Raw genomic sequence first — 27,948 nt, forward strand, 5'->3', positions numbered from 1 at the left:
TCTCATGTGTTCCAATGATACCTATCAATATTTATTTATTTTGGTGAAATATGGCTGAGTAAAAATCTAAAATGGCAAATCATTGTGTAAAATATGAAGTGGAGCTGAAAACATAATTCTCAATTTGGTGTTAAGCCTTTTCATATGCGAATTTGCTTTTTTAATGTAACCCTGACACTTGAATGTTCAAAATGGCTGCTTCAGCAAGAAAAGAAAGGAAGGTGCTTACCATGGTAGAGGGCTGCTCGAGGGATGAAACATGCCTGGTTTCTTGCTGAAGGGTGAGGAAGTTGCAAGTTTACTTCCCAGTTATTTCAGAAAGACAGTGAAATGGGGAGAAAAAACCCCCCGGAAGACTCTGGAATTTGAATTGGCGTTTGTCACACAGTGTTGCTAAAATTGCAGTGAAGAAATGGGTATTGCCAGTTCTGTTATGGAAAAGGGACTATTTCTGTGCTGCACGCATTTTGTGATGGATGGGGACAGAATAATAGATTTCAGCTTCATTTTTCTGAAACGAAAATGAAGCCATTGCCTATGTAATTTTGGATATATATATTTAGATCAAGTGTGCTGTCTCTGAAAAAATCCAGAATCAGAAGGGGAAAAAAAAGTGATGCACATATGCTTGATGCCTGCATTGAAGGAAATAGTGGTCAGGAATAACTTCAAAAAACCCCCAAACAAGCGTATTGCCCCGAAGACTAAATGTCTCCTTGGCGTAATGGAGATGAGATAAATTTGCTGAACTGATGTGCTGTGCCGTTGCAGAATTGCTAGATGTGTGCCATGAGGGGGGAAAAGGGACATCATTTCAGATCGGGGATGAGCGAACCCAGGGAAAAGACCCCCTTTGATAGATGCTCCTGCCTATACTGAACTTAGATGTACGGTTCGGCTGTGCCCCTTAGGGCAGCTGGGAGTCACCATGGAAGTTCACCTGACGGTCTGGGCTGCTGCTTAAATGGATGGTCCCAGCTTTCAGACTTTTTTTCCCCTCCTCTTTCTTTCCTTGTGCTAGAGCATATATTCACATGACTACATGATGTGCCAGATCAAAGGGCTTATCCACCTGAAAATTACCTGGCAAAATAAAATACTAGTCTTTACCCCCTTTACTTTTCTGAGCCAGCCTCATGACAAGGCCCTTGGAATGCAGGTGGCTGCAAGCCAAGAGGGGCAGGATGAACGGGCAGCGGGGGAAAGCTGTAGCAGCCTGAACATTGCTGAGCTTATGGTAATTGTGGAGTCGCATGCTTATTGCTGTTAAATACCCTGAAAAGAATGTCATTGTTGCCGTTCAGTAATTTTCAAAGTGAATGTTGTTGTTGTTGTTGTTTTAAAGTACGTGAATAGTAAAAAATAGTCATTTTTTGCTGTATTGTATTTTACCATATTTGTTTTTCAAATTACATAGCTGTTTTCTAACTGAGAAGGCAATATGCAAAAAAAATCTCTTTATAGAATGGAAGTGTTGCTTGTCAGCTTCCATGTTTCTTCAGAAAGTATGTGTTTACATCAAAAACAAACTTTCAGTACCAGAGGTTCAATTTCCAGAAACACACGCAGATACACAGAAGGCTTAAAAACAAACAGAAACCCCCAAATCAGTTACAAAGTACAGTAGATGGATGTACTTAAAAATACACGTATAATGCTATTCGTAGCTACTCAAGATTCTTTCAGAATTCCTCCTCATATGACTAAATTACCTTCTGACTTTGGTACATATGGTGTGGTATTTCAGATTATTCTAATTCCAACCAGCTAAATACATGGTCTATTTTAATAACAAGCTTAAATTCATGTGCTTATCTTGAATTTTGAAATAACTACATTTTTGTAGCATTATAGAACAAGTTAGCCTTTATGGAGGAATGTCCTTGGGATTTTCATGATTCGCATTCCTTTAGGAATTGCGGAAGTCATGACTTTGTGCTGCAGTGTTCATCCCACATGTTAAATGTCGTTTGCTAAGTGTGCATGCGGCATAAAACTTGATTTGGAGCACAGGGTAGTTTAGAGTATCCAAGTGTTCTTGGCTGGTTGCATTACTGTGTATTCCCAGTTTGACGAAGGAAGCCAACATTGTTCAAAATATGTGATAAATCAACTGTAGATCCTGGTGTCCAACACAGTTAAAACCAAGCTGGCCAATCTTTTTAGGGTGCCAAGAATATGCTTAATTCATTGTCACCCTCAAAACAGTGTTGTCATAGTTACATAGCTGTTTGCACACCGGGAGCGTAGTTGATAGACACTGGGCCTCGTGCCTGTACATTCTCTGGGTGGAGTTACAGCTCCTTGTTCTTAAACTTATAAAACCTTCTGCATCAACTTGCGCACCACAGCGGGACCTGTGTTTCCTCTGCGTATTCCTCCACTAGAGACATTTTTAACTGGGGTAGTTTCGGACTACTCAACGACTTGCCGTCGGTTGTGTTCAAGGAGCCGGGGCATGAAGGACGTGTGCGCGTGTGGTGCAGACCTGGGAGTTTGGGAGCTTCTGTTGTGACTCTCGTATCGGTCAGGAGCCCCTGTTCCTGGCGGCAACACCAGCGTTTGCAGGCAAAAAGAGGAGGTGGCAGTGAGGTTGCAGGAAAGGGAACCCAACTAGGCTCAGGAGCGAAAAGACTGGGAATTGCTGTGTAATCTTTTTTATATGATTATAATTTATATGTAATAACTATAATAATTACGGCCGTAATCTAAGTTTGGAATGCTTGTAGACAGTGGTCACCTTCCCTGTTTCTTCCAGTGGATGATTTCATTAATCAGTACCGTTACCTTGGCCTCATCTGTCGTCTTTTCACTTATTTAAGTAAGTGTCAAGTTAGTAGAATTAACCTAAGTCTCAGCATGTTCTTACTGTAGTTTTGAATTGCATTTCTGTGGTGTAATTTCTCATATGTGTTTTTCAGGTTTTGTGCATGTCTAGTTCATGGTAATCTATTTTGAGCGTTTGCAGTTGCATTTCCCTTTAGTTTGTAGAAAGCTTGTTTCTTTGATCTGCTGGTTGTTGACCTTCTGCTGGTGCCATTATACTGAGTTGTTAAAAAACGCACCCTATTTACTGACAATGAAGTGGTATCTCGGCAAGCATAATTTCTGTTTTTATTGTGAATAACTTCCCTAAATATTTTGGCAGTCTGCATGAGGACGTTGCTAAGTGGAGTTGACACGCTTTTCCTGTTTGGAGTTGGCTTGTTCTTGTACAGTATTCTAACATAATCATCATATCCTGACAAAATGTGGCATGAATGTGAAACTATGAGACAGAAATAATTTAGGTTACAGAAACTAGTAGTCTTCTCAACCATAGACTTCCAGTTGCTAAAGGACTGTACTGACATGGTCCTTTTTCTCTTCCTAGGAAAGTACTGCTTCTCACCACCCTCAAATATGTTTCATCCCAGGAATAACTGATTTGTTGTTTCAGTTTGCTGATTCAATTTGCTGTTTCAGTTGTAGTCTCTGAACAGATGTAATGGAGAAGTTATGTGTATTAAGCTGTATTGAAGTATTTTTCTGATTTTCTAAATGCTGTGGTGGTTTGAAATTACTGGAGAAGCATTGCAAAAATGTTTAAAGCAAAATTATACAGTGAAAATGCATAGTTCCTTTAATCTTCAGAATATTTGTACATCCAGGTATGATGTTCCTGGTATTTGTTACTGACTTTAACTGTGAGAAGATACAGGTAATGAACTGTTTCACTAAGTAGCATAAGATGACAAAAAGTCACAGGGGTTGAATCATGGTGCTATGCTTTGGTGAGTTCCTGTAAGTTCAGGAGATGGTGAGAAGGTTTTATAACCAAATATTTCTGTAAATGCATCAAGTAGAGCTAATCTGAAAGGCATAATCTTCTCTCCTTTTAACTCCATCTGCAGCTTCTCCTAATCCTATGTGATCTAGCCTTTCCAGTGCTGCAGACAGGAAGCCAATTGGGAGTACTGTTATCAGATAAATTGATAGAAACTCCCTTTCCCGTTGTGAGGAGCATGCTTGGCTTTCCCTGGTGTGCCCTGGCTGCGCAGGGGGAGCTGCCCGGTGGCCTGGACAGTGATGGGGTGGTGTGAGAGAGGTTTCCTCCTCTCCTGCGTTGGAGGTGTGACATTGCCCTCGGCAGCAGGGAGGTGACGTGTGCTGATGAAGACAGCAGCCCGCTGGGCTCCTCCAACAGCGGCTCCTGAGAGGACAGCAGGACGAGGCACTGCCTCTGCCGCCGCTCCTTGTGGCTCCTCTTCGGAGGTGGCCTCTGCTCTCTGCTTGGTGTAGATGGACAGGATGCAGACAAGGAAAGGGAGTAATGATTTTGGCTTTGAGACAGGTTGGTCCTCCAAGCAACCAAAGGGGCTGTTGTGAGCGAGCAGAAGGACTGTCTGCAAGAGTCGCTGCCTGAGGAGCTCCCGTTAAGGTTGCGTGTGCTGTGAGTAGAAGTCATGCTTGCACCCTTCAGTGCCTCCTCATATAAAGAAGTTTTCATGTGAGCCATGCTAAACGACCACAAATCAGAGCTGTTGGAGCGCAGCCAGTAAGGGGTTATACAGGTACTGCTGTAGTATAAATGATTAAGTGTTGAAGGCTTTTTCTGGTTCACTTGTTCAAGTCCACTGATAATTGAATGAAATAAGTATGGCTCTGTTTGGCTTTCTAGCAGAAGCTTAAGAACAACTATCTCAGCATACAGAACTAAAAGGCGGAAGAGTAGTATGTTACAGTTGGTAGGAGAAATTATTTGGTGAAAGGGACCTTTTGAGTTGTACCACTAATTGGAAACTTTTATGATTTTTGATGCATCAGTAATTACAAGATTTTGCATTATTGTTCAGTCCTGTGTCCATACAAAGTTTTTTGGAAAAATGCTGCAGTATATCATTAAATTATTTGGTAATGTCTCCCCAGACTTATTGGTGTGGATTAAAGTACTGGACATGCTTCAGTGGGCCAAATCTGTCGTCATACTTCTGAAACAGCATTAGCATTTCAGTTGTGAGTGCTTCTGCAATAGTGGAAATGGCAAGCATCGAGTAAAATACAACTACTGTGTAAACTTTCAGGTTCTCGTTACATGGTTTGGAAGGAAGGAAGGGAGGCTCTTTCAAGCTAATCTCACCAAGGGTAATTTTCAAGTTGTGGTACTCCTTCCGTGAGAAGGAATTCCTGCGAGTCATTCTGAATCGTTCTGCGAGCGTGATATGAGGGTTTTGAGGCTCCTGTTTAAATTTCACTTTAAAGATGAAAATTAGGTGCGAAAAAGTTGTTGTTTTACACACACGTGTGCACATAAACATGCCTGGGAGGGCACTCTGCCTTTCTACCAGAAAAATAGCATCTTTATATGGTAACTTAACTGTCATACAGATTTTTCTTTTTTCTTTTTTTGTAATGAAAGCTTTGATATAACACAAACACCGTTTCACTTACTCTCCAATTCTTCCTATACCCTATATCAAAGTGGTCAGAATTGCAGTTTCTCTGACAGCAACACTTTTCATACTTTGCTACATTCATGTGTCTTTCAAATTAATGAATAATTATGACCATAACTCTAGGTTTGTGTTTTCTGTCTCCTATTGTATATCCTATTTAGGGGGCTGGGGAGAAGTGAGGCTGTAGCTTAGCATGCTTTTCTCTGCACTGCAGCTTAACTCTTGAGAAAACTAAATACGTGTTTACAAATTAGCACAAGTTTACAGAAATTTTAAATGCTGTACAAGTTAAACTTAGACTGTTGTTTGCATGCTGTCTCTATATGGGAAGATGTTAATAGATGTTGGTCAACGTTGAAGTGTGTACCTCACATTTTCAGTAAGAGATTACTTAATGCATGCAGAAAATGCTTTATATGGTATTGAACGTTGTAAATAATATGAAGAATTCATTTACTTCTAAAACATGTCTTGTTAGACTGTAAATTCTAGGGATGTTCTTTTTATAGACTTCTATTTTCTCCTTCCGTTGGCAATACCTGTTTCTTACTTGCATTCTTTCAAAAATGGTCTTTGCGGTGTGACGGTATATCCAGGGTAGAAGTTCATTACAATGAAGACCTCGGACCTGTGGCTCACCAAGTGAAGTCTTGCAAGACACTTTTTTTTTTTTTTTTCTTTTTTTTTTTTTTCTTTCCTGCAAGGCGTTTAGGCCCCTGCCAGTTGTTTGGTGCTTTATGAAAACCAACTGTCGCATAGTCTCTTCAAGCTTTTGAGAATCTGGTGGTTTTAGCTTCTTTTTAAAATGCTTCATAACTCTGTCAGTAACTAATCAGAGTGGGGTCTCCTCAGCTAGGGGAGCATTGCAGGACTTGGCTCTGTTTCAGCCAGAAGACAGAAATACGTCTGCTGCTGCAAATACTTTATTTGATCCCCTGCCAATCACCTACTTGAGTTTATAGGACTTCGTCTTCATTCTTATTCCTTTAGCTCTGCTAGAAGTTCGTTTCTTACATTTGTATTCTACCTGAGCTCTAAACGGTGAATAAATGTAACTTTTCTAGGCTGCAAAGGATCTTTCATGCACAGCTTTCTGGGTGGCTTCTGAGCTCTTCCAGCTAAACTGCCATGTTCATCTATAGAAGCTCAGGAATAATGCGCTTCAAAGTCATGTATTTGTCTTAATGTGTCTTGCTATTACTGTGTCCCAGTCCTTCTCATCAGCTTAATATTGCAATGCAGAGAATGGGGATTAGCCTGCTGTCCCGCGTTCTGAAGAATGTGCACTCTGATAGAAGTTCCCCGTTAGAAAGGTCTGCCAAAGAACTGAAACTGCCATTCTTCATTTGTCCTTCAATGCCTCTTATTCCCTCTCCTTTTTTAGCTCCTTCACAAAAACTATAGCTTAATGAATTTTTGTTTTTCCTTTTAAGGGCAGGGTATGTTAAAAATAAGCAATTACGTTTTGCAGACACTTGTCGTTGGCTGTGTTTGTTCTAATAACATTGGAACGTGGAAGCTGAAGCCCTGGGTTGCAAGGGTCCAGGTGAGAGAATAGCTTAGAAATAAGGGTGTTCTGACACAGTGCCTGTTTCTAAGAAGATGGAACTGAAGAGTAAGTGAAAGTGGAGTTGCAGCTGAACATTAAGTTTATCCCTGTTCCTGGTGAATAGCATATGCGTTTTTTCAAGACCATTTTGGACCTGGCTAGACAGAACGGGTGGAAGGGCAGAAGGTGGAGGATGTCTGTATCCTATTATGAATTGGAGGAAATTGCTGTCTGTAGGCTGAATGCTGGTGGGCTCAGAGTATCCTGCTGGCAGTCTGGTTAGCATTGTAGGATACTGAACAAAAAGTGGTGAATTGTCAGTTTTTGCCGTTTAAAATAACTACTAAGGATCACAAGAAGTTCTTTAAAAATATGCTGTGAGTTTTCTATTGGCTTTCTTAAATTAACTGGAAACTTTCTGCTTTCTTTCAGGAGCATTTTTTCTCTGAAAACTTTGCTGCTAAAAAGCTCCAAACAGGAGAAGTAAATCCAGTCAGCTTGTCAAGTCACTGGCTCAGTGTAGAAGTGCTTTCATGAGGTAACGTTGGGCCAAAGTCAACTTTTCTTTCTCCTTTGTAAATCTGCAGCCAAGCAATGGGCCAGAAAATCTCAGGGAGCATAAAGTCTGTGGATGTGAGGGAGCCCCCTTACAGGCCTGTTAAACGAGAGCTGAGAGGCCCGGATTTTTGCAAGCCTGCACGACTGGACATGTTATTGGATATGCCCCCTGCCAAGCTGGAGGTCCAATATAAACACGCATGGAACAACGAAGATCGGTCTTTAAATATATTTGTAAAGGAAGATGATAAACTGACTTTTCACAGACATCCGGTTGCCCAAAGCACAGATTGCATCCGGGGCAAAGTTGGCTACACGAGAGGCCTGCACGTCTGGCAAATTCACTGGCCCACAAGGCAGCGAGGAACTCACGCCGTGGTGGGTGTCTCGACAGCCGAAGCTCCGTTACATTCTGTAGGATACACGTCGTTGGTTGGTAGCAATAGTGAATCATGGGGCTGGGATCTGGGACGCAACAAACTTTATCACAATTGTAAAAACCAACCTGGGGTCACGTATCCTGTCTTTTTGGAACCGGACGAGTCTTTTGTACTCCCAGACTCCTTACTGGTGGTTTTGGATATGGATGAAGGGACGCTTAGCTTCATGGTGGATGGACAGTATCTTGGAGTGGCCTTCAGGGGACTAAAAGGGAAAAAACTTTACCCCATAGTCAGTGCAGTTTGGGGGCACTGTGAAATTACAATGAGATACATCAATGGACTTGACCGTAAGTTTTACCAAATTTTTTTGATTATGCTATCTTTCCATTTTTTTTCATGTTGGATTTTTTTTTCCCTTCCTGTTGTGAAGTAAGTGTGCTAGGGGGGGTCGGTCCACTGTGGGTAACTTGTATCCCCGTAGTTACTGCCCACAACTAAACTCTATGCATTCTGTCTCATCGTGGTGGTATGGATTGTATCAAAATATTTTCTGTTCTGAGAATTTTCTGTTTTGGCAAGCAGAGTGGCAAGAAATCTGTATCCAAAGAAAGTAAACAGGCTGAGGGGGAAAAAAATCTTGAGAAACTTCCTGGATGTATTTAACAGCAAAACTCTTGTTTACTTGAGGATGTTTTAAATCTGTGGTTTTCAACCTTCTTTGATTTGTGGATGTTATAAAAATTTCCCGTAGTAGTGGAACTCTAACATGGTGTGTGTAAGCATACTTGAATTCAGGCCAGGAGGCTTTCTTTCCACAGTTATCTTTCCAGGACCCTTAGAAGCAGCTGCGGATCCCTAAGAATCTGGGATCTCAGGTTCCCGCATTTTCTATTCCTCAGACCAGCTTGGAGCCAGCAGACCCACTTTGCTTTATCACAGAACCAAGAACAGCCGAACCCTGTTAGTCCTGCATGAATTCAGGCGTCTTTGCAAATATATTTCCAGAGCTGCGTGCGTGCCACATGGTTTAGCAGAGAGATGGTTCAGTAGCTCTGAACAGTCCCATTGGGTCTGCTACTTGCAGCTATGCTGAACTTCAGATAACATTATGTGCAAGCATGAACTCTGCATCTGTTTCCCAATACACAGTTCCAAAGAAGTAAATAGGTTTGAATAGAGAGCTTGACCTAAACTGGACTCCTATAGGCAAGCTGGGGAGCCAGGTATGGAGATGGACCAGGAGCTCTGCAAGAGTCAGCTACTGTCCAGAAGGGGAGAGATTTAATGGGCCTGTCCGGGCCTAATTTTTCCTCTTGCAAAGACCCTGGAGTGCTTCCAGTTTGTAATTCCCAGGGCATCTTTATCCAAGAGCTCTCATTAGTCCAGCTGAGAGTTAATTGTCCTGATGGCTGGCACAGGTAGGCTACCCAGATACGATGGAGCTGAGAGATTAAGAAAGATGCAGCTGCTCCCTGGGGCCTCCTTTCTCTCCCAACTGTGAATTATGGTGTAGAAGGCTGAGCCAGGTGATAAGAGGAACTTTGTTCTTGCTTAATACGGTATCAACTGAGCTACTGAATGAACCGCGCATGTGAACATTTTAACCAAAATAAGTGGCTGAATGAAATTTTTCTTGGTTTTGGGCTTTATGAATGGAATTCAGTCTTCTAAAGAGAAAATAATCTTAATAGCAAGTGAACAATACCTCTGCCTTTCAATTAGTTGTTTTTAAAAACCCCTTTAGGTTTGCTATTTTTTTCAATTATAATGGGATGGCCTATTTTTTTTTCCATCAAAGTTAATTCTCTGCTCATTAACCATGCCTCTGACATACTAGCCAGTGTAAAACCATAATTAAGCATTTGACCTTGTTTATCAGAAGGTAATCTTAAACATCTGTAATAGGCACTGGGGGCAAACTTTATCCACAGCATCCTTGCAAGGTTGTTACAGCCAAATGTTAAATGGCAGCCTCTTGAGTAGCCAAGGAACAAAGCTCTTCTGGACACTTAGACACTGCAAAGATTTGTGTGCTGACGGTTGGCTACAGCTGCCTTTTTGGGGGGTGGCGTGAGGGAGCTGCTTGTGGAAGCAAAACGGATCTGCGTGGAAGCAATTTTCTTCGTACTGGGAGTACCTGCCGAGCGAAGCAGGGCACGGCTCGGCTGTCCGCCTGCGCTCCTCTCGTGCTCTTCGCTGGGCTGCTCCAGGGAGTGCTAGAAAGGTTAAAACAAAAAGGATGTGAATGAGTTTGATAGAAAATATGCAATAAAAGGAGATAAGTAGAGAAGGATAGCTGGTAGCTGCGGTCTGTGGCATGGCGAGGGAGAGAGATTCTTTTCCAGTTTCTTGGTTGGGGGGGAGGGGGGTAGATTTTGTTGAAAAAGCCAGGGCTGCTTCCTAGGCTATCCCTGAGGAAGGCAGGATAGTTATTTCTAAGTGTTTATCCACAGCTAAGAGTAAACTTATAAACTAAACTTCTGTATAGGCCTAGGCTAGTCTCCTCATGTGAAGAGGAAGTTTAAACCCACTTTGCTGCGAGGCAGTTTGGCAGCCTGGGCTCACGTCATTTGTTACTGCGTGTTTGCTGATCCATTGCCGTCCTGCAACAAAACCAGCAGTCAGAAGCCAAGGTAGCTCGTCTGTCTGGTGCTCTAAAGCAAACACCTTGTCTTCTCTGCTGGAAACACTTGTATCTGGGTGGAACAGCGTGCAGGATTGGTCGTGGGACTCTGTTCACCCTCATAGCACTTAATCTTGCATGTTTTTATAATTGTTTGTCCTTGTGAAAAAATCAAAATAGACCTTGAGGCAGTGATATGTACCTGTTGCACTCACAAACTTAAAGGCATTTAAGTGTACTTAGATATGTGGTGTTGTTTGTTTGAAACCTTATGAATTCTCTTCCCCCGCCCCCGGAAGCATCTCGTACTGCTGACTGCAGCTTTTGGGCAGTAAGCTTAGCTGTTCTCGAAATTGTGCTGTCAAACAGTGAGTTGTAACTTTGCTATTTAATGATTGATTTTGGCTGCTCTGAATGCACATCGCGGCTTGTGCTGGCTGTTTATGCGCTGTCTTACAGAGTAAATGGAGGCCTTGACTGCGGGGGTTTCTAGTGTTTGCAATACTTGCTGTTTAAATAGAAGACCTGAATATTTAAAGGCCTGTGTATTTCAGTTGCCTAGTGAAGAGCGAAAGTGCTCGCAAGAACAGAAAAGTGAAAGGATCACTCGATGGGCTCGTGCAGCTGCAATGAACTTGCACTTCTGCCGTCGAGGTACAGCTCTGCCGTGGAAGTGCATTCACTACCGCTGAGGTGCACGTGTCGGGGAAGGACGAGGCTGCGGGTCTGTTCCAAGACCCTCTCCCCTCCGGGTGTCGCTCCTAGAGTAACAGGGCTAAAATGTAGTTCTTCCAGCTGTAGCTGATACCTGCTAAAAATGATGAAAAAAGCCCTTTTTCTCTCCTGCAACAGTGGGAAACTGCTCTATTAGCTCACTTCTGGAGAGCATCAGCTTTCATCAGCACTTTGAGCTGCTGGTAGAGGGAATACGTAGGGAGACAAGGAGACTGGGTAGACGAAGCATCTCTTCGGGGATGCTGGAAAAGGCGGGTGGTTGGCAGCTCCCCGTGGTGTTTGGGGGGCGCCCATTGCTCCCCCTGCCCCGCTGCTTGCGGCGGTGCCGAGACCACGCGGAGTCGGAGAGCTGCAAGGAGCCGCCCTGGCTGCGTCCCGCTGCAGCGGCAACGTCCCTCGCAGCCCCGGCGCTGGCAGCAGAGGCTGCCGGTACCCGTCCCGGTCTGCACAAGTCTGGAGTACAAAATGCTGGTTTATACATAGCGCGTAATTTCGGAGGTGTAAACAAGTGTATTCTGATGGATGACTCTGGTAAATAGAAAACAGTATCTGACATGTTTCTCAGAACAAATGGTCAGAGGTTTAAAAATATTTTACCTAAAGTATTTGTAATGGCTCTGAATTGTCTGTACTTATTTATTTATTTATTTTAGAAGCATAGCTGTGAAAAGTCCTGGACAGAATAATGTAGCTGGATATCAAATGGTCTCTAGAGACTTGGTGAGGAATTCCACATTTGTTTTCCAAACTATTTGCAAGTGTTGGATACAAGAAGGAAACTGGGAGGTGAGCAATGTAACTGGTGTGGGTTTGTTCTTTTTTCCGTCAAAGAAGATGATATAAAAGAAAGTGCACTCACTTTAGAGATCTTCGATTTGACCTTTAGCAATGCCATGTACTACTTACCCTGATTTTCTTGGAAATTTTAGAGGCAGCTTCACTGTTTGTTGGCTGGCAAGAAATGTTAGTACCTTCTGAATGGTATATTTAACAACTAGAAAAATATATTTGTATTATGTGTAATCACTTCTATAGTTACTTAAATGGGTATCAAATATTATTTTCCTTTATTTTGACAGTCCATGCTCCATGTAGTAGAAACTGTCTTTTGTAACAAGCCTGGCTGAACTAAAGAAAGCGCATGTCAGTTGTTTGACTTGGAGTGGACACCTGAAAGTCTCTTGTTTAAACTTTTAACATACCTATTTCTGTATAGAAACATATTTCTTAACAAGTGCTGGGGTCTTACTGTTTTGGGTGAGGTGTCTGAGCCTGAAGTAAATTTGGGGAATGGATCGGTGTTGTCAGATCTTAGCTTTCCCAAGTGTGCTGAACCACATGTGTGTAGGATTATATCCAGGCAGTTGAAGTAACTGCTTTGCTGTTAAAATGGTGATGTGTTTCCTGTTGCAGGAAAAAATAAAAACTTTGAGGGTTTTTTTTTTCTCCCTATGGGCAATTTTCAAGAGCACTAACTCCCAAATCCTATTTCTGTCTTTTTTAAAGTTCAAGCTGGGAGTTGCATTTGACATGAAATGATAGTTTCTGAAAAGTCTGTTTGACCCATTTGAATTGCTCATGGGTTCAAGCAATATGTATGGTTTAAAAGAACAACTTTGAAAGTTCTGATTTAAAGTCTTCCAAAACTTCACAAACTACTCTGAGAAAAACAGTGTATAAAAATGTATGCTGCAGATCATGGCTGATAAATTAGTACTTGTTCATTTAACCAAAATGGTGGGAAGAAGACGCAAGTGCTGCGGTGGAAGACTTGCTCGTTGAGTAAATGGAGTGCAGTGTCGTCTTCTCATCCTTAAACATACCTGACAATTGAATAATCAGCATTTTGAGTTTCAGAAGTGTGTTATGAGTCCAGTTGTGCCCTGTTTTGAAGCAGTATTGAAGAAAAATTGAGACATTGTGCATTATGGATAACACTAGTAACATGGCCCACAGCTGCAGGATGTGGTAATACAACTTACAGCTACCAAGTTGGGAATTTAACGGCTTCCCGGGCTGAGAACACACAGCAAGGGCTGCAGAGATATTGTGCAGTGGTAACTGGGTACTAGCACAGAAATGATTGAAATAAACTCTGTTCCCTGTAACTGAGTGCTAGCAGGATTATTTCTTGAGGAAATTCTGATTTTTGTGTACTGTTTCATGTGCATAAGTCAGCACAGGGGCACTCTGACTAATGCCGTGAAGAAACATCTGTAGATGTGCGTCAGCACTGGCCTTCTCTATGTGTCTGAAAAGGCCTTCTGGTATCTCTGTAAGGTTTTTTCTTTCTTCTTGTAGCGTGCATGCTTAAACTGCAATGCAGGTTGCTACAGCTACTGCCTCAGAGGCTGGAACATCTAGCTGGGATATGCCGCCTTCCTAATTCGGGACACTGTCTGCATGTGATAGTGACAGCTTTAAAGAAAACTACAAGTTGCTAAACTCTTCCCTGAACTCTTGATTGTTATGAGTTTGTATTAAGAAAGTACAAGTCAGTGTTTAAGTGAGGTTAAGTTTTGAAATGGTATGTGAAAGGGAAAAAAAACACTCAAATTTTATATTACAACATGCTGAGTAGATTGTAATAACAGAAGAATAAAAAATTGCAACCCCACCCTTGATTTATACCTTTCTGGTTCTAAATCCCCAAGCCATTGCTTAGAGACGAGTAAATTTGGCAAGAGGTGGGGATAATGCTGCCCAACCAATTGTTCAGCAGTAATATTTGATGTCCAGCTGAGCCATGTTTTACCCTTAAAAATTCTTTTGTCTTTTTAAGTTCCAAGAAGAATAACTCATGTTTTGGTTGAAAATAGGCTGCAAGACTTTTTAAGAGAAACAATAGTATCCTGATAACTTCCTTCTTCCCCTCAAGGTCTTTTCCATTCAGATTTTAGCCATCTGGCCCAAAACTGATGTTTTCATAGATCCAAGAATTACATTTATGAGATGTTTGGGATGTTTCTTGCTTTTGTGCGCGAGTCTCATGCTCCTGAACATTTTAATTTCAAAATAGCATCTTAAAATTTCTCTTATGGAATAGTACAGTTACTTTGAAATATTCTGTAGCAGACCTTTTCCTTCATGCAGTATTTACAGGTTTGTTTGTGTTTTGTTTTGCTGCTTAGGTGCCAAAGAGCGCTGCTGCAGCTCGACAGCCTCTTGCAGTGCTGGTTCTGGTCCTCGTGCGCTGCTTCGGATAAGTCTGGGTGTTTTGGAGTTCAGGGAGCTGGGAGCGTCAACCTCTCAGAGGAGAAAAAGACTTTACTAACAAATGTAATGCCAAGGTGTGGAAAACAGTTGTGTGTCCAAGCTCACATTTTAACCTGCAGATCTCTTGGAGCGTTCAGTACTTATCAACAAAGATGCCGTGGTCTCTCTGAGCTGTTACTGCCTCCAGGCTACCTAATGTAGCGTGTGGGTTTTTTTTTTTTTTTTCATCTGTAGCTATTTACATCCTCTAAAGAAACAGCAGTATTTAAAGACCAGTTGTACATGCTTCAAACTTACCTACAATGTGTGAATAGGTGGGTGAAAGCAGTTGTCCAAACAGAAATGCTGGGGTGCTGTTTTTGCTTGCTCGGGGCCTGCAAGGTTGCTGCAGCGCACACATCACACGGCAGGCGGTTGGAGGACAGATCCCGGCTGAATTTTAGGGTAGCACCTCTGTTTCTGCATGGAGACTCGGGATCAGTAATCCACGCGTGGGGATCCTGGGCTTCCTCTCCCCGGCTGCGTCTGGATCCCCTGGGCAGAAGCAGGCGCCCCTGGCCGCTGCCCCGCGGAGGCTCCTGGCTGCCCCTGGCCGCTGCCCCGCGGAGGCTCCTGGCTGCCCCTGGCCGCTGCCCCGCGGAGGCTCCTGGCTGCCCCTGGCCGCTGCCCCGCGGAGGCTCCTGGCTGCCCCTGGCCGCTGCCCCGCGGAGGCTCCTGGCTGCCCCTGGCCGCTGCCCCGCGGAGGCTCCTCGCTGCCCGGGGCGCTCGGGCGCCTTCGTGGCCCGCGGGAGGCGGGAAGGTGCTGGCGGTCCGGCCGGGCCGGCGTGCGGAACAGAAACGCTCCCAGCTGTCTGCTGGTAAAGCTCCGGGAGCTCTGGGGTGTTTGGTCTGCTGAGACCTTTTTGGCTTTAGCGTTGCAGAAGCGGCCGGTCTGAGGCGGGAGTCGCTCGCAGGCGGCAGGCCGCACGCGCTGGCCGTGTGCCGAGGCGAGGGGCTGCCTGGGAGCTCCCGGGGTCGGGCGCTGCTGCTGCGGCAGAACAACTCCCCTCCGCCCGTCATTCCCACTCGCGTTGGTCTGTGTGGTAACATACCACAAATGTGGGTTATAAACACAGGCTCTTCTCCTTAGAGGCCTTTTAAGTATAAGGAAATCTAAGTTAAAACTGCAGACTTGTTAACTGTCAGGAGAAATGCCTAATTTCTCACCATGCACTCTTTTCCCCCAAATGGCTTTCAATTAAATTTTTTTTTAAATAGATAAGTTTTTTGTCTATCTAAACCTGTTTGTTTTATGATATTTAAATAATCCATTACGCTGGCGGTTGCAGTGGAAATAATGTGCTCTGAAAATGCAGTGCAATTCTGTCTTGCAGCATCTTGGTACGAATTTTCCCTACAGACGTGCAATCAGAGGATGAAGTGTTAGTAATTAAGCAGCTAATGCTGTGAAAAAGCAATCTTTAGCTTTTGGGATAATTTAACAGGAAGCAGCATTTTTGGTTCCTACTTTAGGAATCAGAGAGCTAATTGTCCCATTTCCTTCACCCCCCCGCCCCCCCCCCCCCCCCCCCCGGCTGTATAAGCACATTTCTTGTCCTCTAATCCTAATTTGTTGACATTTTCTAAAGGATTCTCAGCTTTTTCTCAACAACTTGAAATCACTGCATTGTCACTAAGGTATAGTACCCTGTTAAACAGCTTTTTCCTCCAGCCCCCCGCGGCCCCTTGCCTGGTGGTCTGTGCCCTGCCGGCTTCGTTACTCCAAGCTGCTCCTCTTTCCTTCAGCCCTCCTGCTTCTCCTCCCACCCTCAGATGGGTTTGTCTCCTCTTTTCTGTTAGCACGTAACTAATAATTAATTCTCACCTGCCTTTCTTATCCTTGGCTTCAGGTAATACACGTTTTGCTTTTTATTACTAATAACAGAACATGAGGCTGCAGCGTCACCCTTGCAGAGGTGGGCGATTGCCGAGTGAAGTGCGTGACGCTACCTGTAGCAGTGAAAGGTCTTCTGGGGTGAACGTTGAAAATACATTTGTGATATTTGTTTGTACAAAGTAATGATGATAATGCATAGAATCATCTGATTATCCCAAGCTGATGGTAAATAGTTGCGCATAAAACCACGTAGCTAGAAAGGCCGTCTCAGGCCCCTATTTCTTGCAAGATTAACGTCTTACACAACTCTGGCCTATTCTTAAAAACCTCTAGTGATACAGACTACTCAGGTGATCTAAGGTACTCACCACCTTTACAAATAACAGGGGTTTTTACTTACAGCCTAGTTTTTTTGTGTTTGTTTTGCTGTTTAAACCTGTTTAACAGGGACTCCAGTTGTCACTGACCTAAAAGATGGGAAGTTGCCAGCATACTCCAAGCTCAGTAGCTCCAGAGGCTAGAGAACAGCTTTCAGTAGTCCACCGCTGTGCTACGGTCGCTTTGTCTTCTGACGCATCCGGGCTGGTTCTTCCAGCTCTCGCTCAAAGGTACCGGGGCAACTGCCAAACCTTAGCTTTAAGAAAAGCATGCGTTGGTGTTTCTGTTCAATTTTTTCTGCTGATTTCATATTTTTTTTTGGTTTGTTTGTTTGTTTTTTAAGAAATGAGAAACTTGAATTGGGAGAACAGAAATGCAAGGCGTTACTCTCTAAGTAAATGTTACTGTAATCTGAAGTCAAGCTAGACTTTGAAAACCACATTTATTACTCTAAAAGAATGATTAAAAATCGATAGCTTTGCTTAATCCTTTTCTGAATTTGCTGGAGCTGTGATGCTGATATTACTCAGTAATATGAACTGATTTTTCACAGGTTTATGTTAGCAGTTTGGAAAATAGATTTATTTGGGGATTTGCTCCATCTGTATTGATGTCAGGTATTGTACAGCATAAATTCAAGCTTCAGTGCAAATAATTATGCTTCTGCAGTAGATTATCCAGTGATTTATTTATTTTTCTGCCAAAAATGTGTGTGCTTGTGCATGCTGTTGGGACATCATCATTCACCCAGTGTTGAAGGGAGTAGTTTAGAAAATCCCTCTTGGTTTTTGCAGGTAACGGTTCACTTTTAGCAGCTTATTCAACAACTTTATTTTAACTCTTCCTAGTAGTAGAATCTTTTTGCATACTCTTTTGTGCACCTCTTGCTTAATGGGAGGTGGCTAGAAAGAAGCCTTGCTCTTGGATACTGGTTTCTTATGAGATTTCTCATGGCTATTACTTCCCTTTTCTTCTGTGTTATCTGTACTGATCAAACCCTCTGCATATAGATGTGCAGGAAAAGTATGACTATTATTTAAAGTCTTCTCCCCTATGTGATACATGCTGTTTCCTCCTGGGAATTTCTGTAACTTACTGGGTGGTGATTTGTGGCTTTTGTTGTGAGGTATCTCTGTGCAAATATTTCCCTGTTCATGATGCCAATGTGTTGCTCAACTACTTAGTTTAATTTAGTCTTTTGTCAAATGGGGGAGAAAAAGGCACAAAGTCTCTTCAGATGTGCCATTCCTTTACAGTTTTATTTATGCTCAGATGCGTCTTTATAGAAAGCCAGGTAGTGTAACCATCATTGCACTAATAGCTAAAAGGGGATCTACTGCCGAAATAAAATTTGGAGAACATCTCATTAATTTCCATGTTCTAGTATTTGAGAATCATTACTTTTATTCTCTGTTTTGTGAGTAGAGGTGAACTTGTGGGAATGTGCTCGAACACTACGCAGATTTGCTGTGGTTTGTTTAACAACAGAGAATATGCACTATTTACTTAACAACAGATCCATGAGCTCTGTTTGACAGATACTGTTCTAGTTATACAAAAAAGTTACAGCTACAGTAACCATCAGAGGTTGTAGTATGTTAGGCTTCCTTCATGCTTGTAGAACAAGAAGATTTCTTCCTTCCTCCTGCCACCTTTAATTTCTATTTTTTTTTCCTCCTTAAATGAGAAGAAAGTTTTTTTTTTTTTAAAAAAAAAAAAAGAAAAAAGAAAAAAGCTTTTTCTGGCATGAGATCTCTTTTCATCCTTTGCGTTGTTCACGTTGACTGTGGTGCAGTATGGTTTCCTCATAAATTATATTTTCCCTTAAGATACTGCTTGGTTTGTATCTCTAGCCTTGGAATTTTCTTCCCTTCTCTAATCACAAGCTTTTCCTGCACGGGGCTTCTTTTCTCTTCCCTTAAAGACAGCATAGCCCCTGTATTCGGGAGGCAGATAGCAACCCAGTTCCCAGTTTGGGCGTAGAACAAATTGCACTTTACAAGGTTGCAAAAACATAAGATGACCCTGATTTTTCTGTAATATATTGTAACAAGTGGCAATTTATATACTGCTTGTCAGAGTATGGCAAAAAAAACCCATGTCCTTATTGTAAATCTACAAGGAAGTGTGTCTGAAAACAAGCAAGTCTGGAAGTGTTGCTGTGTTGTGCAGGTAGGTGCACTGAAATTCATGACCCTGCTGCGTACTTTCCAGCATAAATGAGAATAAAGTTGCCCCAACAGTAAAATTATGTTAAAATAATGCAGAGACTGTGAAGTGAAAGCCTCTGAAGCTAGCGAGCGGCAGAACCGAGTCTGCTTTCTGCAGCCGCGGCCTGAGCTGGGGAGTACGTGCAGTACGGCAGTCTCCTGCTACATTGGCTCCTGTTTTATGCAAGGTGGTAGTTTTGCTGTGGTAACAGGTGATATGTTCTACTGTAAGACATGGTTTTGTGGGGTTTTTTGTCAATATTTTTTTCCTTGACTCTTTGCCCCCAGCCCTCCGCGGCTCTGTGAGTTAGTGCATTTCTTCATTTCTATAGAATAGCCAAGGGGGTGGCCCTGCAGAGCGGGACATACCCTGGGTTTTCAGGTTCAGTTTTGTATTGGCTTTTTAAGATACTAAATTAGAAGTTCTGTTAGTGATAACAGGACTAGACGAACACCCCCCCCCCCCCCAGTTGTGTGATTCCTGTATATGCAGGGAATTTTAATAACTTTAGTTTTTCACTTCAAACTTCTGAAATGGAACTGATCAACCAGATTTTTCTTGAGGCCTGTTAGCAAACTAGTATTCAATTTATGTTAAAAAGAAAGCTTTCAACATAAAAAGTGTGAAATGGTACACTTCAGACTTTAGTGCTGAGTCTGGAGGTTCAGGCAGAGGAAAAGTTGTGTTAGAAATTGGTGAGAGAACTGAAGTGCAGCTACCAGAATGATGAGGAGTCTTTCATGTTTTTAAACATTAATTTTAAATGTTCATTGATAGTGAAATGCAGAAAGTAAATTGATGGCACCTCTTCTGAGAGGATTTCTGTTAGTGATTTGAAGTGATTTTCTATGGCATCCCAAGTGCAGAGCAGCATTCGGTATTACTGTTCCAGTTGCGCATCATCACCACTGGTGCTCATCCGTTGTTCGTTAGGAGCACTGGAGAGTTTGGGTAATGCTTGTTCGGGGTGGACTTAAGATAATTGTGGGGCGGGTATCCAGTGGTACCTCATATCAGTACATCAGAGCTGTATCTGTGCTTTGGATAGGCATGCCTATGAAACACAGATGTCATGAATTTGTCAGCCTCGTATGATGACTAAGAATGTAAGACTATCTTCATGCCTTAGGTGAGTGTTTCTGCCTTGAACTGATGAACCTTCATGTCTAGCATATAGTCATGGGCTATTTCTAAATAAATAATCCTTTTATAAATGGTTATTTTTTAGCACTGTTTTGCTTTTTCTTCATCAGGTTCTTTGCCTCGCTGGCTGACTTTTCCTGGTAGCCTTGACGTTTGCTTTCTGTTAGTGACACCCGCTGCAGCCTCCTAGGCTGCAGACACGCTGCCAGCGTCAGCTTGGCAAAGGCAGTTGCATCTTTCCTACCGCTGACTGAAAATTCAAGTATGCCTCTAAGCAGCAATCTGGGAATGTTTTATGTGTGAAGACCTTATTTACTGAAGGAAGCAAGTTTTCAGATGGATTTTAATTGCTATTAAGCAAGTAGTGTGGCAGATGTTACCCAAGAATGTAACAAGGCACCGATCCTGTCCTGGAAAGCGTGGTTTACTCAAGCAGTCCTGCGGCGTTTGTGGGTTGCATCCTTTGCACAGTTTACAAACCAGTTTCTTGTTTGGCCTAATCTAATGACCGTACTCCAGAAAAGCAATTTGGATGAAACAGGGACGTATTCTGAGCAAGGAAGTAGGGGATATAAAAAAGGATAGTTTTAGTTTGGGGGTCGCATTTGCATTTTCTGAGCATGGCTTTTTTATTTCTGTAGCACACTGCATTTCCATATGGAAATTCCTGTTTGCTTGTATAGTTTGGGCATTAGATTAAAGGAAGACATGCTTCTGCTTTGCAGTAAAAAGTATCTGCGAATGTTTAATAATAATCTTGTATATGTTATTGAATTTTTTTTAAAAGCCTTGACACAGCATCTTGAGGCTTAAAAAAACCAGTGGTTTCCCTACTCTGCGGTTTCAGCTAGCTTGACAGTGACAGTGTGTTTGACTGAAGCAACGTGATTAGGTCTTTCAGATCTTGGTGCTTTTCAGATTGTGTGTTTATGCTGTATTTTTTGGCTCTCCCTTGGACAGTCTGTAATGACTCTCAGAAATACATTCTTCTGTCCATCAAAACAAAGCATGGTATGGGGTTGTATGGCTAATGTGTTTGCACTTTCAGTAATGCAACACTTAAAGTTTCTGGAGTTGCTGCCTTTGAGTCAGTCATGTCATGTGAAATACGCTGTTTGGAGAGGTTCTGTGAAGAACTTCACAGAGGTTGGAAACATTTTAAAGGCTTATGAATGAATAACTTTTTTATTTAGTGATTTTTTTTTTTTTTAAATTAATAAATTTGGGTTGTTTTCTGTGAACAACAGAAATTTCTGCAGCATGTTTTCTGTGAACAAATAACCCTCTCCCTGGCACGTTGCCTCGGGAGAAACTCGGAATTCCCCCCCGCCCCACCCCGGCGCCGTGCCCCAACCGCACCTGGTGGTTTTTATCCTCCTCTTTGCAGTATTAGCGTCACAGTGCTGAAGTTGCAGTGACAAATTTGTATAAATTTGACTGATACCAAAGGCTGCCGCTGCCTGGGAAGTGAGCACCATTACAGGGGTGACTTTGCTTAGGCTGGATGGGAGCGTATGGGTGTTTTCTCCCGAAGCAATGACAGTTCCTCTCCGAGTTTAAACTGATTTTCCCCTGTGCTGCAAGGCCTCCTCATCGCGTATACGTATGCGCCATATGTTTGTTGTTTTAACTAAAGCAATCACTTTAATGTAGCGTGTGTGGCTGTAGCCGTCACCGTGTTTCTACCTGCTGTGTGCTTGCCATATGTGTAAACAATTTGCTGATTTTAGTGGTATGACCTATTGGCCTCTGCCTGTATAAACAACCGGAGGCCAAAGTGCAGAGAGATCAAGGGGAAACTTTAAACATCCTGCCAAATCTGCAGTCTATTAAGGATACGTTAGTATCTGGTTACAACCAGTCCTTTTGTACTGCCAGATAATTTGTTCGTAACATATTTGGGAAGGATTCTTCTGGTTCATGGATGCTTTAGTGAACTTTTCATATTTCCTTTTACTTAAAGGAAATTTTTAATTGTCTGAATGCTCTCCAGCTCCATATTTACGTAGAGGAGCAGCCAGCAGGGCTGCAGGTGCTGAGCTGGAGAGGGCCTGTTCCCCTCCGGGGCTCGGGCGGCTGGAAGCCCGCGCCGGGGCAGCCTGCGCTCAGACCCCTCGTGCACATACGCTGCTGTGGGCGTTTGCTTTTGCCCTCCTGTTTGGTTATTTTTGTGAACTAATGCTTCCTGTAAGAAGGGGAAAATAATCCAAAGTAATAAATATTTGGGAGACCTAGCAGTTCTGATGTTCATATTTTTGCCTGGAAATGTTACAAATTTTGTCTGCCTTTAATAAAGGTTTGCTGTGGATAATTCTTCTGAGAGACAGTGAGGAAGAGACGGCGTTGCTGAGCCAGCATCGCAGCTCCCACATGTGTAGGCTTCGGGAGTCCTTTCCTTCTGCTAGCAGACTGCAAATACTCTCTCTTACCGAGTCAGAGTTCCTTATTTCTTAATTTCCATTTGGTTTCTTTATCGAAAGGTGGTTGGGATTTTTTTTCCCACCTAATTTCATGCTGTATGCTTGTACAAATAAAACCAAGAGAAAGAGGACTTTCAAATCCTAAATTTTCTCTGAAGGTGCTTACTGTAGCCTCTGGAGAGCACTGTAATTAGCTTAATTTTGTGTTTAGAGATTTAATTATGTGTGTTCTGTCTGATGTGGGACTTGCCCATCTGTAGCTTTCTTAAAAAATGTCAGCTTTGTACAGTGACATAATCACATTGGTATTAAGGTAAGAAACCGCCTTTCAGTGGTGTTTTCCTGTGCTGAGAAGTCGTGTTAACACATGCTCTACTTTACACATGGAGATTTAAGTACTAAAGTTGGGGAGACAGACTGTTGGGGAAAGGGATATGGTGTAGAAAAAGTGGAGAACGTCATGGGAGACAAATGACCCACGTGCAACAAAAAAAGCATGTGTGGAGGGAGGAGAAAAAGTGAGAGGTCAAGGGAGAAGTGCCAGCAGCATCTAGAAGGAGCTCTGTGAAAGAGGAGACGGGAAGATGGCATTAGTGCTTAAAAGGGAGAGAGAAGACAAGCAGGGAAGTATGGTAAGAGGATTTAAAAAAGTGCTGAGATTGTGAAGGAAGGAAACAAGCCTTAGTGCAATAAGCCAAATAGCACGTGGAAAAGAAAGGAGGACTACAGGAGCTCCTGCGTGACCAAACATCCCACCTTGCCTTCCGTCAGCAGCTTTCCCAGCCGGGGCAGAGGAGTTTGGGCGCTGGCCCCGCTGCGCGGCAGGGCGAGAAGATGCCCGCGGCTCCCAGGCCGGGGCAGAGGCACGGCGGGGGCTCCTGGCCACGCTCGCGGCTTACAGAAGGCAAAAAACTTGACAAGCATTTGCTACGTTTTCAGTGAGCGCTTTTCAGGAGTTACTGTGATGCTCTTGGCATCTAACTGGCTCTCTTGTCGTTCACAACTTTACAAATGAGTCTTTCAATTTGAGTGGAAATATGTGAACTATCAATATTTTTGGATCCTGAAGGCTGAATTACCCTGCAGATTTTTCTGACAGAAATATTATCTTAATTTCCCACATACTTTTATCTTTCTAAAATCTTTTTCATAATTTTCTGAAGATTTACTAAAATTTAAATCTGTTTTTTCTATATAACATCTTTTATCCTCGAAAAGAATTTTAAAAAGCTTGAGGGGTTTTATAATTTTATTAACCAAGACCAGAGGGCTTGTCAAAATAGGGCATGTAACCGAGTGTATTTTAAGTACTAGAGTTGTGGTCTTTTACCATCATCCTGGACAACTCTTCTGGAAATGAAACTCTGTCTGAATTGGCTCTGTGAACAATTCCCACACGTGAACGCAAACAACGATTTCCTGAATTCAGATTTTTTTCCCCTAAATTGCTCATGCTGAGAAACTTCCAGATTTCCCGTGGCCCGTTTTTGTGAATACCCCTACATCCATAGCGTGCACCTGTCTGTAAATGCTATAATCCTAAAACGTGACTGCAAGTAAGTTTGTCATTAGAGCAGAGCTGAGGTTAAAAAGAAGCAGAACAGTAGTTTGCGCTTGGAAGCGAGCAGGGGCTGTGCCCGCAGCAGCTCTGCGGCTGTGGAGGAGCAGCAGCGTGCCCGCTCTGTACTTCTCATCCGTGCACTGTTTCTCTCTCCCCCGCCACCCCGGACGTAGAGTCTGGTGTGGTGTTGAGGTACTAGATTTTGGAACTAATCTGGCTGGTCAGGGGAGTGTATGTGAGATGCCGCACATGGGAATTTTGTGCATGAAAGCTTATGAATGAAAAGGGTTTGCAGCAGAAATTTGGCTAGAGCTTGACTATTTGCAAAAGTCTCAAAATGTATGCGTGGTTTGGGGGCTGGCGGGAAATCCATCCCCTTCTAGGGAGCCTTCCTTGCAAAATCGTGCTGCTATCATTAGAGCTTTCCTATTGGGGAAGACGGTATTGCAGAAGTAGCCCGTTATTTTTTGTATGGTGCTAATTTTGGAGCAAGGAGACACGACATGCAGTGCTGTGGAGGAGGGGTTTCTCAGCAACCCGCTTGAACACGCTGATCATCAAACCCAGGAACTCAAAATAACCTCTCCTCAGACTGGTCAGCTGGAACCACCAGTCACTTTCTGTTCCCCAAATTTCTGTGATCACAGAAACCTGCTCAAATTGCAAGTACCAAAAAAAAACATTTCATATACGGAAATGTAAGTGGGTATAAAATCTAAATGTCACTTTTAACTGAAGTATAATAAACTACTTAAACCACTTAGTCCCCAGGACTTCTCTGAATTAGTGTAATTTTAATTTACCTGACAGTTACTTTCAGTGTACCTGCTCTAATTTGTAAGGCGTTTTAATAAACCTGACAGTAAGCATGTTGTGTTAAATAAGAAAAGCTTTGCTTTCCCATCTGATGAATAATAAAATACTATTTATGTGTCAGGTAAAGCTGTCAATTTTCCTCCATGTACTCTGAAAAAAACCCAACCTCTTTGGAAATGTGAATGTGCAAACTCAGTGTGAGCTCTGTTCCTGGCGCGGGGTTCGCGTATGTGCGTTTGTATGTTCGGAGGCCCTCGTGGTGCTTGTTTTCGTGTTGCCCGCAGATAGCATCCTCGTCTCCAGGATCTCTGCTAGTACCGTGAGGATGACGTTTGCGGGGTGAGGAAGACTGCCGTATGGAAATAGACACTGCTTGTTGTAACAGCATGTCAATAATCTTTAGACAGGAGGAGCTGGGTTAGTTTTAACAGCTCTTCACTTCCGTCACTGACAGTTACCTGCGTAAAAATGTCCCTGTTGGGCCTTCTTCCTCTGTTGCATGTTTAGTCACCCTTAGAAACAGGATAAGATGTAGACCCTAACACTAGTGTTTTTACCTGTCTTCTAGAGCTTTTCACTCCTTGGTACACACCGCCGTTGTAGCATTGAATTTTTCTGGGAGAGATTAGGCTTTTAAACTAGAGCGTTTGTCTGCTCTACGTGGTCAGTATTTGAAGAAATATATGAAAACAGGGACTGCTCTGCTCTTGGGGCAGGTGAAGGTGGTAAGCAGATACTCGGGAAGCCGTTCAATAGTGAACAGTATGATCGATGGTGAAGAAAACCATATTCATTTTTATAGCCTATGTGGAAACACACATTAAGCGTATAAAACTTGTTTGTCAGGCTTCTGGGATTAAGATTTTGAGGCAAAAAGGCAGATGGTAAATCCATTTTCAAGCGCTAATCTGACGATATCTGGGTCGTTGGGGAAGCGCAGCGCGGCGGCACGTCTGCCCGGCTCCCCCGGGCTGCCATCGGGCAGGGCCTCGCCAGGCCTGGGGGCCGCGCTGGCGGCAGGGGCAGGGGGTCGGCGGCCCTGCGGGGACCCTCGCGAGATCCCGACTTCCCTGGAGGAAGGGGAGGAGTGCGGCGCTGTGGGGGGGCTTGTGAATCTGCTTTTTCTCCTCTTCACCCTTCTCTTTTTGTTCATCTGTGAGTGATGCCGTCTGTATTCCTACCAACTTGAAAAACTGGCTCTGCCCAGTTGATTTGGCTGGTGGTTTTGGAGAAACAATATTAAAAATCAGCTTTTGGGGGAAGAAAAAACAAAACAAAAAATGGCTCTTTGAGAATTTGGGGTGAGCAAAGTGAGTGTGTCAAAAACGTGTATTTGTGCAGAGCTGTCTAAAACCTCCAGACATCTAAATTTGAATTAATCCCCTAAATAAACTCTGAGAAGAAAAAGCAGGGTTTTTTTTTTTTTTTTTTTTTTTTTTTTGGCCATCAGAAAGTGGCTAGTTTTGTTTAATGTTGAAAATCTTGGTAAAACTGATCCCATTTTAAAGCACTCAGTTAACCTTGTGGATTAAGAAGCAGCCAAAGAGAAATGGAGTTTTAGCTTATCGAAAAATAGCTTGGGGGAGGGTGCTGGCTAAATATTCCCTTTGGAAATCTTCTAACCACCAGCACAGCGAAATGCCTGTTTTGCTTTCATTTCAGCGTTGGTCTCAGTCACAAGATTTCTTCCCTATTTTTTTTTTTTCTGTTACCCAGAGTGCAGTAAGCAAATGGAGCCTTTTCATATAAGGCTTCATGTTTGTTATTACATGATACTGTCACAGAATGAAATATTCTGGGTTAAGCAGGATGAGTTTTGTATTTTTTCCAGATCTTTATCTGCTTTTTGATAATGACTGCCACATTTGGCCACATCATAGCTGGACAAATAAGCCTCTGCTGGCGCAACCCAAACTATCCATGTATGGGAAGTGCAGAATGAACAAATAAGTGTGTGTGTGTGTGTGTGTGTGTGTGTGTGTATGCATGTGTAAATACATACACACACACGTCTATGTTTATATAAATTCATTCGTATTCATGGAGAACCTGTCTTGAAATTCTCCTATTTCAGAAATATTTCTGAAAAAGTGAACGCAGCTGCCTCATTAAATACATAATTGGTGCAGACAGCAGTCTCTAAAGATGTTACTGCTCTCTTTTTCTGGTAGGTAATTGTAGTAGGGAATTCAATGCCCCCTAGGCCACTTCTCCTGCTATCAGTCTCTTGTTGTTTCCTGCCTCACAGGAAAAACTGCTAACAGTAAATGATTTCTGGTTTTAATTAGGTTGACAAGATGCGTGCCCTGCAGAGCATTATAAGGCGCAGTCACTGAGCGTAGCATCTCTCTAGGCGTTTCCTGGGTGCCCGGAGACTTCTGTTCAGCAGGGTGTGAGGTGTCTCTTAACTCATTTCCCTAATTTACGTTAAAACCTGAACTCCCGGGTTGTCTGCGTTGCCCGCTGGTGGCTTTTGTGCTGATGGCGACCTGGAGCAGCCGAGCAGAGCCCCCATCCAGGCAGCTGGCTCGCGTGCAGCCTCCGCTCCCCCTGGCTGCTCAGGTGCAACCAGTTCCAGCCTCTGAATTCAATGCAATGACAAAAAAAGCGGTAGAGAGATAATACACAGCTCCAATAGGCCCTGTAGCGTGAGATTTTATTAGCAGCAGTGTACTGTTGGTCCTGAAAGCACTGTTAAATTGATCTCCTTTTTGGCTATTTAGCCATTATTGCATATATACTGCTAAAATTGGTATTCAAATGATAATTTTGAACAAAAATAAGTGGCGGCAGTAGTGGTCTTGATGAGCATTTCTCTCAACTACTCATATAGAGTTTTCTAGAGTCCTTTCAGCCATTGTAAATTTGAGTTCAGTCTCTTTTTACTGTTGCTCTGCAACTATGAAACTGGAATGTCCACCACTGAAATGCTGACTTTACAGCATTTTAGCTGGGATTTTTGTGCTCAGGCTACAGAAACATTTGTTACTCCCACTGAAGCCTCAGACCTGCTTCTCCAGTGCTTTTCAATTCATCTGTTGTTC

At 42.9% G+C, this 27,948-nt stretch overlaps 1 protein-coding gene across 1 annotated transcript in view; it reads left to right on the forward strand.

Moving 5' to 3' along the window:
• The window catches only part of SPSB4 (splA/ryanodine receptor domain and SOCS box containing 4), a 96,292-nt gene that overhangs the window by 16,882 nt on the left and 51,462 nt on the right, over positions 1 to 27,948 (forward strand). The window contains exon 2 of the mRNA XM_026109783.2: positions 7,417 to 8,272. Coding sequence (XP_025965568.1) covers positions 7,579 to 8,272 — 694 coding nt within the window. The 5' untranslated portion in view covers positions 7,417 to 7,578. The remainder of the gene's footprint in view (positions 1 to 7,416; positions 8,273 to 27,948) is intronic.

The sequence above is a fragment of the Dromaius novaehollandiae genome, chromosome 9 (genome assembly GCF_036370855.1).
Source record: "Dromaius novaehollandiae isolate bDroNov1 chromosome 9, bDroNov1.hap1, whole genome shotgun sequence".
NCBI classification, from domain to species: domain Eukaryota; kingdom Metazoa; phylum Chordata; class Aves; order Casuariiformes; family Dromaiidae; genus Dromaius; species Dromaius novaehollandiae.